Source organism: Vombatus ursinus, unplaced genomic scaffold (genome assembly GCF_900497805.2).
Source record: "Vombatus ursinus unplaced genomic scaffold, bare-nosed wombat genome assembly UNPS02014798.1, whole genome shotgun sequence".
Classification (NCBI taxonomy): Eukaryota; Metazoa; Chordata; class Mammalia; order Diprotodontia; family Vombatidae; genus Vombatus; species Vombatus ursinus.
The window spans coordinates 27,754,928-27,770,528 of NW_020954576.1; the positions used below are offsets into that span (position 1 = coordinate 27,754,928).

Consider the following 15,601-nt stretch of genomic DNA (forward strand, 5'->3'; position numbering starts at 1 on the left):
ACTCTTTGACTCAAAAAGAACATTCAGAGTATCTCCATCACCTACAAAAGAAAATATAGATTCTTGATCCTGGCATTCAATAATCCCCACATTTGTCTCCAAGTTACCTTTTTAACCTCATCTTATACTATTCCCTTTCATGTACTTTCATCCAAAGCATACTGCCTCTTTTTACCTTTACATCTTTGTTCTTTCTAAGCACGGGGTATACTAGAATGGACTTTTTACCCTATCCCCCAACCTCTATTTCATAAGGTCTCCTCTTCTTTCAAGGCCCAACTCAGATGCCACCACTTTCATGAAACAACCTCTGACACCTCAGTGAGAGTGATCTCTCCTTCTTCAGATTTGCATAGTTTTCCTGTATTTCTCTTTTGTTGTTGGTGTTCAGTTGTGTCTGACTTTTCGTGATCCAATTTGGGGTCTTCTTGGTAGAGATACTGAAATGGTTTGCCGTTTCCCTCTCCAGCTCATTTTACTGATGAAGAAACTGAGGCAGACAGGGTTAAGTGACTTGCCTAGAGTCACACAGCTAGTAAGTGTCTGAGGCCAGATTTGAACTCATGAAGATGAGTCTTCCTGACTCCAGATCTGGCACTCTATCCACTGCACCTCATAACTGCCCTTTACCCTTATCTCATTCTCCTTATATCATAATGTAAGGAGATTATAGAGTTGTGTGTCATTCAGAACACAGCATAGAAAGGCTTAGCACATTTGTTGCCAGCTAGTATATTTAATAAGGGCAGGATCACCCTCATTACCTCTTCCCAGACTATTGTAGCTGCCCAATTGGCCTACCAATTGGGTATACAATCTCTAGTCAATCTCCTCTCCAATTCATCCTCCACATAATTGCCAAATTGTTATTCCTGAAGCATGAGCGTCTGACCGTGTTGCTCCCATGCTAAAAAAGCCTCATTGGCTCCCTATTGCTGCTAGGATAAACTATAAATTTCTCTATCTGGAATTTAAATTCCTTCACAATCTGGCTCCTCTCTCTCTTCTCAGACTCATTTCACATTGCTTCCCCTCCTGAATTCTATATTCCAGGCAAACTGACCTACTTGTCATTCCCTGAGCACAACTTCTCCCTTGTGATTCTTCTCCTAACTATCTGCTTCTTCTCAGTTTCTTGTGCTGGATCAGCATCCATCTCCTGCCACCAAAGTGTGGATTTCTCAAAAGAGCCTGTCTTTGGCCTTTTTTCTTTTTCTCTTTACATTTTCTGCTTTGGTGATATCATCCATCCCTTGGGTTCAATGGTCATCTTTACATAGATTACTCTGAAATCAATATGCCTGGCCCTAATCTCTCCTGAATATCAAGCGTGCTAACTGCTTTCTGAATATTTCCACCTATATGTCCTGTAGGCATCACAAAATCAAAACACCCAAAATAGAACTTATCATATTCCCCCGCATCTTCTTATTCTCCAAGATTTCCCATTTTTGTTGTGGGAATCCTGCCATTCACCTAAATTTGCAAGCTTAGAGTCATCATTGATTCTTCCCTCTACCTCACCTCTCACATCAAAATAGTGGTTGGGACTATTCTAGTCCATATTTGCAACATGTTGCATTTGTACCTTTCAGCTTACCCACCCACTCCCCTATTTCAGGACCACATCCTCTCTCACCTGAACTATTATAATATTCTCCATATACATATATATATATAGATAGATAGATATAGATATAGATATATATTTGCTACTTCCATTCTCTCCCTTTGCCAATCCATCATTCACACATTTGCTAAAAATAGTCTCCACAGGGCATAGGTTGTATTATGTCACTCCTATGCTAAAAACCCTTCAATGGTTACTTTATTGGCTCTAGGATAAAATATAAAGTTTTCTGTCTGGTATTAAAAGCCCTACTAAATCAGATTCCAGTGGACCTTTCCCAATTTGTTTTCTATCAGTCTCTTTCACTCCTTCTACATTCTAGTGATATGACCTACCTGTTCCTCTCTGAGCAAGACATTCTATTTCCCATCTTAATGCTTTCACACAGGCCATCCTTCAGTTCTGGAACGTGGTCTCTCCTCATCTCCTTTTCCCTGAGCTTCCTTCAACATCGGCTCAGGTGCAATCTTCTTAAAGCCTTCCTTGATTCCCCTGAGGTATTAGTGCTTTCCCTTTCCTGAAATTACCTTGTATGCCCTTATCTGGGTACATAGTGTATCTGTTAAATAATGTAAATTCCTTGAAGTCCAGGGATTTTTTTTTGTATTTGTCCCGAGAGCAGTGCCTTGTACATAGCAGATGCTTAGCAAATGTTTGTTGAATTAAGTCAAATTAAAGGGAAAATGTAGAGGGGGGGGAAAGTCCTGAGTGCAGAGTCTTGAAGAACATCCACAAAGTGGTCTAGAGGAGAAGGAGGAACTTTGAGGGTGGTTTTCTAATACTATAGTTCATGAACCCTCACAGTGTGCTTCCCCCAGTGATTATGATGATATAAATTTGTTGTTGTTCAGTCATTTTCAATCCTGTCCAACTCTCTGTGACTCCATTTAGAATTTTCTTGGCAAAGATACTGGAGTGGTTTGCCATTTCCTTTTCCAGCTCATTTTACAGATGAGGAAACTGAGGCAAACAGGGTTAAGTGACTTGCCCAGGGTCACACAGCTAGTAAGTGTCTGAGGCAGGATTTGGGAGTCTTCCTGACTCCAGGCCCAGCTGGAATCCACTGGAATCAATGAGGAAAAGCAGATTTACGGTTCAACATAGATCCCAGAAGAAAAGCTATACCATACATAAAGGCTGTTACATCTTGTACATCTTGAGGGCTCCCACAAAAGGGCTTCCAGGGTCTGTGGATTATTCCTTTGTCACAGGTGTTCTACCTTGAGCCCACTTTCTCTTAGACTCTGTATTTACTGGTGAGATAGTATATTACAGACCTTTGGTGTGATGTTTTGTACTAATTATTCCACTATAGTAAATACCCATTTCTAAAAAACAGTTAAGTCTGTCTAATTTATATCAAGGGGCAGCTAGGTGGTGTAGTGGATAGAGTGCTGGGCCTGGAGTCAGGAAGACTCATCTTCTTGAGTTCAAATCCAACCTCAGACACTTATTAGCTGTGTGACCTTGGACAAGTCACTTAACCTTGTTTGCCTCAGTTTCCTCATCTATCAAATTAGCTAGAGAGGGAAATGGCAAACTGCTCCAGTATCTTTGCCAAGAAAACCTCAAATGGGGTCATGAAGAGTTGGACAAGACTGAAAAAGACTGAACAGCAACACATTTATATCATCATAATCATTGGGGGAAGCACACTGGCAAGGGTTCATGAGCTCCAGCATTAGAAAACCACCCTCGATCCCTCAGGGCAATCCCTACAGTTCTGAGGTGGGGGACAGTATGTCCGGGGACCTAATCTGTCATTGCCAATGGAGGGGTTGGGAGAGTAGCTCCAGACATAAGCTACACATGCCAGTGTATTCGTGGAGAAAACATTGGAGAGCTCTAGGCTTGAAGTACCTTTGACACTTTATAGTTGTGTGACTATGAGCAAGTCATTTAAATGTACTTAGTTTTTTCTGTTGTAAATCTGGGATAATACTATCACCTATATCACAGGGTTTTTGTGAAGATTGAATGAGTTAACTTATGTAAAATTGATTTGCAAGCATGAAAATGCTCCATAAATGCCAGCTATTATTATTCAATCAACAAACATTTATTAAATGCCTACTATGTGCCAGGCACATTGCCAGGCCTGGAGGCTACAAAGATAGATGGGGGAAAGGGAAATTCAGAAGGGGAGGTGGTACTGGTTTTTTAGGGAATGAGCATAACTTTTGTTTCAGATGTGTTGAGTTCATCCTAACAATGATGATTCTTGTGATGTGCTATAGGGTCTTCTTTCTCATGACTAGAGTCTCCCTAATCTGAGGTACTGAGTCTGAGTGAAGAAGACAAAAGCATTTTCAAAAGCCAGTTGTGGGTTTGTTTGTTTGTTTGTTTGATGGAGAAGGATGGGATTTTCTGTCCAGTGAACACAATATTTTGCCCTATGCATCTGCCTTCTGTGCTCCAACTGCCTGCAAAATGGCATCTTCCTTTGAGATTGAGGATATGGCAATGATGGAGCTCACTAGAATCACTGCCCCTCCCCCCTCCAAGGCCTACAACGTTTGCATGACTGGTCCCAGCTCTCTGGGTTCTGTGGTGCCAACTGCCCGATGGCAAGCCTGCCTGCCCATTTTTACTTTGGAATTTGTACTCCAAAGATGACTGTCTTTTTCCATCCATCAGCCAGTACCAGTGAAGGTAGAGCCTCCGTGCCTCCTGAACAGGATTTGTGCCATGGGCACAAATGCTCCACCTGCTCAGCTTAGTTCCTCCTGAGTGACTTGGCTGGGCAGATTTAATGTGTTGACAGTGTGCTCCGTCCTTTTAAGATGGCTGAGTCTTCCCCAGGTGCCATTACTTTGCATTGGTTAGAGCTGGAGGGAGAGATATGGGTGGTGCCGGCATAGTCGTTTTAGTTTGGAAAGTATCTGGAGAGAGCTGAGAAGAGACGTATGAATTACACGTTCCTGGAAAAGGTGGTGTCGGGGGCAGCCTGACCCTGTACACTGTTTATACATCAGTTTAGGGATTGAATTCTCAAAGGAAGATTCACTTAGGGGGCAAGGGCAGCAGATTGGCCTGAAGCAATTAAATCCAAGAATCATTTGTTAAGCACCTACTGTGTGCAAGGTGCTGGGTAGGAAAGATGGATGGAGGAAGCGTGATTCATTGGAAAGAAAACCGTCTCTTGATCCCATCTCTGACAGGATCACCTTGGAAAATCACTGAACCTCCTTGGGCCTCCTCGGGTTGCTCAGTTTTCTCATCTGTAGAATGAGGGGCCTGGCCTTGTTGGCCCTAGAAGTCCCTTCCAGCTCTGGTTCTATGATCCTATGAACTCGTAGGTCCTGCTGTGAAGGATCACAAACATGTATGGGGGAGGAGAGATATAAAAAGAAATAATTAAATTATAGAAGAAGTGAAATTTGTATGTACAAAGGAGGGATCTAGGCCAAATGCAACTGAAGTCTGAAGAGAAAGAGAATACTTTCCCTTGGGGGCAGGGAAGGCTTCTTGGAGAAGGTGGTAATGTGAAGAGAAGAGGGACATTGGTGGGTAATGGTGCAGGAGTCAATTTCATGCATGGGGGATTCTTAGTGGAAAGGAATGGAGATGGGAGAGGATAGGACAAAGATGGCAGAGTGGGAAATTTAGCTGGGTTGTATTATAGGGCTTGGGAAAGGAAGTAATAATATGACCTAAAGTAGGACAGGAGTCAAAATGTGGAAGCCCCTGAATGCTAGGATCAGAAATTTATATTTTATTTGGTAGGCAATGGGGAGCCAATGAAGATTTTTGAATGGAGGAGTGACATACTCATAGGAACAGATGTTGGGAGTGAGGTGGAATCCTAGGTCCTTGTACTCAGGGCATGTATGTTGAATGAAGCCTGTTCCATGGGTTAAAGCAGGGTGGGGTAGTGGAAAGAAAATTGGGTTTTGCAGTCAGAGGACTTGGGTTTAAATCCCAGCTCTTGTTGCTTTCTACCTGTATGATGTTGGGCAAATCATTAAACATCTCTTGGTTTCAAATTTCCTCTTTTATGATAAGGATAATAGCTCATATCTTAAAAAGCACTTTACGTACCTTTATCACTCTTGAGCCTTACAACCCTGTGAGGTAGGTGCTGTTAATTGGCTCCATTTCACAGATGGGAAAAAAACTGATGGAAAAACTGAGGCTCATAGCCATTATGGCTTCCTAGGTGAGGTCACATAGCCAGTGAGTGTTTGAAGAGGATTCAAAGCTAGTTCTTTGTTTTATGCACTGTATCACACTAGCTGTCTAAAGTAAGAGTGAGACAAAATGATCTCACAGGTCTCTCCCTTCTGTGTATCCTTTGTACTTATCATATTGCTTAACATGGCCAAAAGCAAATAAAGGAAGCAGAGCGGAGTTTCTCACACAGGAGAGCCTGAGGCTTTTTAGTCTCTTTCTCCTAGATTCTATTAGATCGGCGGCTCTTTGAGGACAGAGGACTCATTTTTATGTCTCTCACCGCCTAGCACAGTGCCTTGCAGTGTGCTTAATAAATATTTATTGAAAGAACAAATGGGATTCCTCCACCTTCCCAAGAGATTTTTTCCAGTTGATCAGTTTCCTGTAATTGTTTTAAGCTGTGAGCAGATGGCCATGCAGCATATGGAAACGACTGTTTTCTGCATTAGCAGCAAGCTTTGCTGGCCCTGAGCCGCCTGGGAGGCAGGAGGGGGATGAGGGGCAGGTGATTCCGACTGACTTTCTTGAGCCTTCCTGGGGCTCTCTGTAGAGGGGACCTGTTCTCCATTTCCCCTTCCTCTCTTTATCACACCAGCTTCTGGGGAAGAGGACAGGCTCATGGGGAAGTTTCTGGGTGCTGTGTCCACAGTTTGCTGTGGGAAAAGAGGCTTATGGTCTTGAGAATGGGGAATAGTCTGGGGCAGTGTTGTAACTGATCTTTCCCAAATGCTCCAATGCATCTGTGATCTCCCTAATTGGGGAGTTTCCTCCAGTTATGCAGATCATAATCCATCCATGCCCACCCATCCTGGGTTGACTCCAGGCATTTTCACTGGCCCATTTCACTTCCATGCATGCAATGCCCTCTTTCCTCTTCTCTGCCTCTTGGCTTTTCTCTTGGCAATTCTCCCTGAAATCCCCTGTGAACTGCCAGTTTCACAAATGCTGTCCAGTCCTACAGTCCAGCCCTCTGACTAGACTCACGTGTGAGTCTAGATTGTAATGCGCATTTTGAAGGATGGGGGAGAGGGCAAGGCAGCTTGAGAGAAGCTAGCTGTGAGTTTGGCTCAGAAGGCTGACGTGGCCATTTAAGCGAAGGTATTTGGAACCCTTGGCTCACCTGTTCTTTCTTTCTTTCTCTCTGCCTTACAGATCCCTAAAGAGGTACGTGTGAGCTGTTGACAATCAGCTTTCTGTGGGTAAGAAACATATGGTGACTTGCTGCTCATGTGGGTGGAAGGGCAGCTGTAGTTTCTTCTAACTCAAGTTGGATTTCATGTAAATAGACCCTCTGAGTTTATGAGGCCTCTGAGGCATTGATGGAGAGGATTGGTAAAGAGAATTCTGGCAATTGGCACCCATCCCACCCGACAGGCATCCAAATGAAGAGGCTTGGTGATGATACATCATTCCCTTCTGGGTCCATTAGTCTGATGAGAACAGAGATAATTATAGGAGAACCAAAGTCCCTATTCATCTAATACACAAGGATGTCTTTGCTCCAGGAAAAGGAAATTCATTTTAAAAATTTTGTTTTTTTGGAGAGAGAACACATGCCTTTTGTCTTTTTTTCCTCCTCTGGCATCATAGTCTTTATTGTTGTTCAGTTGTTTCAGTCATATATGACTCTTTGTGGCCCCATTTGGGGTTTTCTTGGCAGAGACACCAAAGTGGTTTGCCATTTACTTTTCCAGCTCATTTACCAGATGAGGAAACTGAGGCAGGCAGGATTAAGTGACTTGCCCAGGGTCACACAGCTAGTAAGTGTTTGAAACTGGATTTGAACTCAGGTCTTCCTGGCTCCAGGCCCTGTGATCTATCCACTGCACAACCTAGCCATACAGGTCATCTAGTTTAAACTCCTTACTTTTTGGGTATGGAAACTGAGGCCTAGAGAAGTTAAGAAACTTGCCTCAATTTCAACAGGTTATGAATAGCAGGCTCAGGAATTGAACTCAGGTCCCCTGACACCAAATCCAAGTGTGTTTTCTACTATACCATGCTGCTTCTCTAGAATGAAGTTTGAGATTTGCTTTATTAGAGCAAATGATCCCAAGAACCAAAGACCACTCTGCTTTTTTAAAAAATCAATTTTTATTTATATCTTTCATTTTTACATCACCTACTTTTTCCAAATATATTCTCCTCTAGGAGAGGAGCCATCTCCTGTAATAAAAAAAAATAAAAAAGAATCTAGCAAAGCCAATGCATCAATAAAATTGGACACGGTACACAACATTCCAGGTCTCCTAGCTCTGTAAAAAAGGGAGGGGGGTGACTTTTCGTATCTTTTCTTTGGGGCCAGGCTTAATCATTATAATGTCACAGAATCCAGTGTCTAATGTTTTGGCACTGAGAATGTCACAGTTGCAATTTTCATCATCTGAGGTTTTCGGAGCAACCTGTTAGGATTACAACTTTGACTTTTGTGCCATGGAAAGAGCTCTGGATTTAGTCAGAGAACTTGAATTTGAATTTTTGGTCTGACACATAATTGAGAAAGTTCTCTAAACTCTCTAGGTTCCAGGTTCCTCCTTTGTAAAATGAAGGGGTTGGACAAGATGACTTGGAAGGTCCTAGTTTTACAAAACTATACTCCTATAACTCCAAATCCTTTTTTCTCATTCCTTCAATCAATTAACCATTTCTAAAGATTCCTCTACTCCCTTCTTTCCTACCTCCCCCACTTTCTCCCATTAGTGTTCTCAACACAGACTCTTGTGCTAGGAAATTCGATTTACCAGCATTTTCCTCTCCTGACTGGAGAGAAGGGCTAATGAATTCCTCAAAGGTGTATTTGCTCATCCATCTTCCTCTGCCTTGGAGGTCCTTCCTAGTGGCTGGGCAGCTCAGTTGGAAGGAGCACAAAGCCATGGGTTCAATCTATACATTGGGTAGTCCCTCTACCCATCTTACAAATACACATTGCCCATCATGAGGCATGGATTTATAGTGCAGCTTTCCTAAACAGCTCCCATTTGGGGTGTCATATAAATGGCTTGTGTATAGGTAGTGGGTTTGGTGGTCTGAGCTATGGGGCTTAGGTTCTTATTTCCCTTTTGTTCAGGGAGATCAAATCATAGCATTTAGACAGCCCTGCCACTTTAATACTTGTGGGACCTTGGAGGAGTCACTTAACTTCTCCATCTGTGAAACAAAAAGGTTGGACTAGTTGACTTCTGAGGTGCCTTCTAACTCTAAATCCATAATCCTTAAGAGTGAAAGGGATCGTAGAGACAATCAACCCCTTTCATTTACAAATGAAGAAGCTATAGAGGGAGGGATAGATTAAGTTATTTGCTCAAGGTCATAGGTTAGTCAAGAGTATGGTTGGGGTTTGAACCCATATCACCCCATACTTCAAATCCAGAGTCCTTTCCATAGCCAAACGTGACCCTACTATGGTCACAAACAAAAATAATTTTGTTAAAAAGGAACAAAAAGCATGGTATGGTAGAAAGCATATTGGATTTGGAGTCAAAAGATGGGGTAAAATCTCAGGTTTACTCATTGCTACCCAAGTGACCTTTTGTTAATTCATCTGATTGAGTGGAGGTGGATGGATATCCCAGAAACTTCTCAAGGACAATATGTCCAAAGCCAAACTCATTATCTTTCCTCTCAAAAGCTCCCCCCTCCCATACTTTCCTATTTCTGTCAAAAGTCTCTCCATCCATCCAGTCTCCCAGAATTATAATCTCAGCATTTTCCTGAAATCTTCATTATTCCTTACTCTCCCCCTACCCCCATATCCAATCAGTTGCTAAATCTTGCCTTTTCTCTCTCTACAACATCGTGACATCTGACTTGCTACTCACTTTGCTACCACCCCTAGTTTAGGCCCTCATTTTCTCTTAACTCGATTATTGCAATGGCCTTCTAATTGATCTCCCAACTTCAGTTTATCCTATGCACTGCTATGAAAGTGATTTCCTAAAGCACAGATCTGACCACATTCTTCCCCTTCCCAATCAACTCTAGTGGCTTCCTAGTGTCTCTAGGCAAAAAACCCCAACAAGCTCTTCTGTTTAGTTGTCAAACTCTTCATAATCTGCCCCTAACCTCTCTTTCTAGCATTATGGACATTACTGCCCCTTCCACACTGTGATCCAGCCAAAATGGCCTTTTCTCTGTTCCTCACATATGACACTCCACCTCTATTAGCGGTCTCCTTTAGAAGGGATGTACTCCCTCCTTACCTTCTCTCCATAGAGTCTTCTCCTTTGAAGACCCAGTTCAAGCACCATGTTTTACATGAAACCTTTCCTGATTCTCTGCAACTATGGGTAGCTTTCTTCCCAAGTCATTAGCTACATTATATTTCTTTCTTTCTAAATATGTCCTATATATACTAATACATGTACTTGTCTCCTCCATTGGAATATAAACTCTTTGCAAGTAGAGATTGTCTCATTTTTTGTACACCCCCCACCCTACCTAGCACAGTACTTAGTAGACAATAAATGCTGATTGATTGATTGATTTAAGCCTCAATTTCCTCAGCTATAAATGGTGCAATTGGACGGCATGATCTTTAAGGTCTCTCTCAATTCTAAGTTTTCTGATCCTGTGGCTGTTCCAAAATCAATAGAACACAGGAGGGTTGGCACCGTCAGATTTCCTTCCCTTTCTGAGACTGTGAACAGTGTTCTTCATCTGCACTCGGTGCCCTTGTTAGAATTACTTCCATTCTTCCCAACCCCAATCGCAGATAGAATTAGCTCTTATACTCCTAGTATATTAAACCCAACCTGCCTTCTGCTTTCTGCTCTTTCTAATCCCTCCCTGCACTATCAACAATGATGACTTTGCTTAACTCCCTGACATGACCTACCTAACATACACCTGCCTTAGTGACCATGACCTCACAGTTCCCCTGCCCATGGAGCACAGGTTTCTCAAGTTGAGTGTTTGGAAGGAGGATAGATGACCTGGGATGATCCCCTATAGAAAATGTTTCAGTATATGGGTAATGGGATTATAGACTCAGAGCTGGAAGGGAACTTAGTTCAACTCCTTCATTTAACAGGAGAAGAAATTGAAGCCATAGAGGTTAAGTGACTTGCCCAAGATCACACAGGTATCAAGTGATAGAGCTGGGATGTGGACCCAGGCCCTCTGATTCTAAATCTAGGCTCTTTCCACTTTGTGCTTCCCTGGCATGGGGGTGGGGCGGGACTTGGGTTTCCTTTCCAGTGTCCCGTGTTTAAATAGACTTGGGGGTAGGGTGGGATAAGGAGATTCTGTGACCAATGATGGAAAGCCCCTCTCCTATATTTCTTTTGGCCAATTGAGCTCCAGGTCACACAGAAGCCCTAGGATATTGGTGCAAATAATCATCATCTTAATGATGGTTAATTGGGAAGATAAAGTGCTAAAAGGAGGCTTAATTACAGTAATAATAATTTGACATCTGTGTTTTCAAAGCATCTTGCAATCTGTAATTAGTATGTCTCACAGACTCAACGATGACCCCACCCTTTAATGCCCCCCCCTTCCTTCAACAAGTGCTGGGTTACTGACCCCATCTATCATCATTTAACAGGTGAATAAAGTGAAGCCCGTAGAGAGGAAATGACTTTATCAGAGGCCACGGAGGGAGTCGGTGGCAGAATCAGAGCCCAGGGTTCGGGACCTTTAGGTTCTACTATCAGTCATTCAACCTAACTATTCTTGTCGGCTAGTCTTGGCCAAATGGTGTCAATAACAGGTTAGCCAACTGTACATTCCCTCCCTGAACATATGGGGACTGCCTCCTTATCAGAGATCTGTTTGTTTGGCAGTTAATAAAAGACAAGTGGACTCTTTCTGAAATTTTTTGCCTTGAGAGCTCAGGATTTAAACTTACATTGCTAACCAAATTAAATGTCTGAATAATGGCTTGAATGTATCAGCTAAAGGACTCATAGAGACAAATATCTAGCTAAATTTAAAAAAATAAGGAAAATGAGAGTACTCCAAACTATAATATTTGGATAGACTTTTCTGGTCTCCTCTTCTAACAGGGAGAAAAATCATGGTAAAGTGGAAAGGCTAGCTTTGAAGTCAGAAGACCCAGGTCCAAAATCTCACTTCTTTATACTTAGTATCTGAGTGATCTTGAGCAAATTACCTAACCTTCCTGGGGCTCTGCTTCCTCATCCGTGAAAGAAGGGGATTGGATTAGATGGCCTCAGAGGTCCCTTTCAATTCAACAACTATGATTCTATGAAAAATGACTTTCTAAATGCTGATTTGTACAGCTGGAGAACCACACAGAAGTACATCTGAGCCAGGACTTCTTTTTGGGACATCAGCCTGCTGCTCAAACCCCGGCATACTTTAATCTTCGAGAAGTTTCTACTCGGGTCCACCTTCCCGTAGGAGAGTACCTGGTGGTGCCGTCAACCTTTGAGCCATTCAAGGATGGAGAGTTCTGCCTGAGAATATTCTCAGAGAAGGAGGCTAAGTCCCTGTATGAGCTTGTCCATGTGCTAGCATAATAAGCCTGTGTGTAAAGGTTTCCAGCAGGGAAATTACTAGAGGCTAGGAGGAAGATCCCAAATTATTGTTTGGGGTGCTGAGAGTCTGCTTGCCAACCTAATGAGGTTTCCAACAGGGCTTCTGTAGGGGTAACTAGAAAAATCCAAATCTATAAAATGATGACAGACATAATAGTTCCCAAGGGCCCATGGATTGGTGATTCCCTTCCATTTATTCATTGATTCAGTCAACAAACATTTATTAATTGTCACCTATATACAGAAGACTATGGTAGACACTGGGGGAGGTAGAAAGATAAATAAAACATCCCATTTCTCTTCATGTAACTTATGATATAGTAGGGAGATGCAAAACATACATAACTATAATGCAAGATTGCAAACTCCTTTAGGGCAAGGACCATGTTTTCCCGTAGTGCTTAGAGCAGTACCTGCTACATAGTAGGTGCTTCATAAACGTTTACTGACTTGACTTAATAAGAGAAGTACAAAATGTATTTAAACTCCTGAGGGGATGAACTGGGAAGGCTGCATAGATTTAAGATGAGCTTTAATAGATGGATACTATTTAAATAGGCAGAAATAACAAGCATATGGGCACGAAATGACATGAGCAGGGCACAGGACCAGGAAACAGAAGGTATTGCATAGAGTATATATCGGCTATGTGTGAAATAAAACTGGAAAGGTAGGGTAGTATGAAATGGAAGAGCAGTTACTAAGCATTTAATATGTGCCAGGTACTGTTCTAGGCATTGGGAATAGAGCTAGTGAAGTGATAAAGTCCAGAGTTTATATTCTAACTGGAGGAGAGAAGAGTTCAGTTTCAAGGTGGATGGAAAGACTCTGTCCATGGTTCTTAAATTCCCTGTTGGGAAAGGGATATCCTGGTGGGATCTGGGTGGGTGGGGCTCCAGTATGTGTTGGTGGGGGGTTGGGTGGAAAGGGGTCCTACATGGTGTACCAGGCTAAGGAATCTGAATTTTGTTTGGGTTCAAAGTAGTAAGGAATCATTGAAGGGTTTTGATGAGGAGAGGTATAGATGAGATTAAGAAGATTACTCAGTTTGGAAACAGTGTGAAGCACCACTGGGTATTACAGTGCAGAGCAGGGAGTGGGGAGTAGGGAGAGAAGGCCCATCAGGAGGCTGTTATAATAGTCTTGATAGGAGTAAGGAAGCCCTGTTAACCAAAGGGAATAGAGAGGAGGGGGATAGATTTGAGAGATTCACAGAGATTCTGCATTGACCGAATTTGGCAACTAGTTGGATATAGGGACAGGGTGGGGGCAGGGATGAAAGAGAGGGGAAGAATCAGAGGACACCAAGGTTTTGGACATGGAAGGTTGAGTGAATGGTGCCCCTGACATAAATAGGAAAGTCAAAAGAGAAGAAAGTTCACACGTATTGCAAAACATGGAGTGGGGGCTGGAAGTCTGACTGAGGAAGACAACAGGCAGCAATTCAGCCAGGAGAGTTTCCATCTAATAGGAAGAGCACTTAAGCTATAGAATCTCACTCCAGATGGCAGAACAAAACATCCAAAACATGTGATGGGGATTGGCAGGGTTGTCACTAATGTAACAGACATTTCTAGGCAAAGAATTGTCCCAAGGGAAAGAGAAGGTTGGTAACTGGGGTTCTTAGTCATGGAATAGAGCCCTCCAAAAGTTTGACAGAGTGGTCCATGGGGTTAAAAGAGAGTATCACCCTAGAAATGTCGAGGGAGCTGGCTGAACTTGATACTTGGTGCCTATAGTATGGGAATGTCCTCAAGGGATGCATAGAAAGGGTTAAGGATCTCTGTCAGTAAGGGGACTTGAGGTTTAGTTTATGAAGTTGGGAAAAAGTCTTAGGAGGGAAATTCCTTTTCTCTCTTTACCTCCCCCCTCCCCTAAAGTTTAGAATGACCCCAGAGAAGAACAATTTTTAGCTAGACTCTCTGGCCTTTTTATGTTGATTTTGTTCCTGTGAGTATTTGTGTTTCAGGGAAATTGGAGACGTGGTAGCTGGAAATCCATATGAGGTAAGCAGCCATTCTGAACCAGGGGGTCTTAACTTGAGCTTCATGGTCCCTTAAAGGGTCCATTGATAGGTTTCAGGGGTTCTGTGAACTTGGATGGGAAAAATACAACTTCATTTTCACTAACTTCTAACTTAAATTTAACATATCCTTCAATTATAAATGTAGGCAATAAAACGTTTGGAGAAGGGGTTCTTAAATATCACTAGTAACTAATTTTGTTGTTGTTCAGTCATTTCAGTCATAGCCAATTCTTCAAGACCACATTTGGGGTTTTCTTGGCAAACATGCTGAAGTAGTTTGCCATTTCCTACTCCAGCTCATTTACCACATGAGGAAAGTGAGGCAAACGGGGTTAAGTGACTTGCCCAGAGTCACACAGCTAGTGTCTGAGGCTGGATTTGAACTCAGGTCTTCCTCACTCCAGGACCCACCACTCTATCCACTTACTGTACCATCTAGCTTCCAGAAATACATACACACAAAAAACTTTCAGAACCTCTGCTCTAAACTATTTTTTTTCGGGGAGGGCAAGGGTAATTTTTTTGGGGAATCTATTTTGGGTGATGTCAGTGGAGGTCAAAATCAAGGTTAAAAGATGTGGAACATTCTTTGGCTGAGTCTGAAGGGTCTCTGAAGGAGCTGTGAAGCCATAGTCTTTCCAAGGGTCTTGGCTGTCCCTAAGGGAACACAATTTGACGTTCTCTCCACTGGCTGGAGTGATGAATGCCCCCTTTATGTAATCTGTCAGCCTCACAAATCCACTGTGTGCTGAGCACCATGCCATGTACTGAGGGACATTATAAGGGAAGCAGAAGACACAATCCTGGCCCTTAAGAGGCCTTGTGGAGTATGAATGGCAGATAGATGAAAAAACAAATAAAACCAGGCATTTCTTTCTCTCTTTTTTTTGGTTCAGACCTGTGATCTCATTTCCTTGGGTAACTTAATGTTCTTAGAGAGTGGTCTGGGGCCTTGAGAAATCTTTCAAGCCACTTCACCAATTGACTTTCCTATGGTAACCAGAATTAGGACTCAAACACAAGACTTCCTGACTCCAAGGCTGGAGTTCCAGTCCCTATGGAGGTTGCCTCTTAGTCAGAGAATACCCACCCGGAGATCAATAAATATTGTCCTTGCCTTGCGGTTTGTTGTTCAGTTGTTTCAGTCATGTCTGGGCTTTTCCTTGGCAAAGATACCGGAGTGGTTTGGCCATGTCCTTCTCCAGCTCATTTGACAGATGATGAAATGGAGGCAAACAGGGTTAAGTGACTTGCCCAAGGTCACACATCTAG

General features: G+C 42.6%; 1 protein-coding gene across 2 annotated transcripts in view; it reads left to right on the top strand.

The window, feature by feature from the left end:
- LOC114050130 (calpain-8-like) overlaps window positions 1–15,601 on the top strand; it is a 118,982-nt gene that overhangs the window by 69,951 nt on the left and 33,430 nt on the right. For both annotated transcript variants that reach the window (XM_027871706.1, XM_027871705.1), the window contains exons 11-13: window positions 6,956–6,967; window positions 12,046–12,257; window positions 14,273–14,309. In XM_027871706.1, the coding sequence (XP_027727507.1) occupies window positions 6,956–6,967; window positions 12,046–12,257; window positions 14,273–14,309 (261 nt within the window). The remainder of the gene's footprint in view (window positions 1–6,955; window positions 6,968–12,045; window positions 12,258–14,272; window positions 14,310–15,601) is intronic.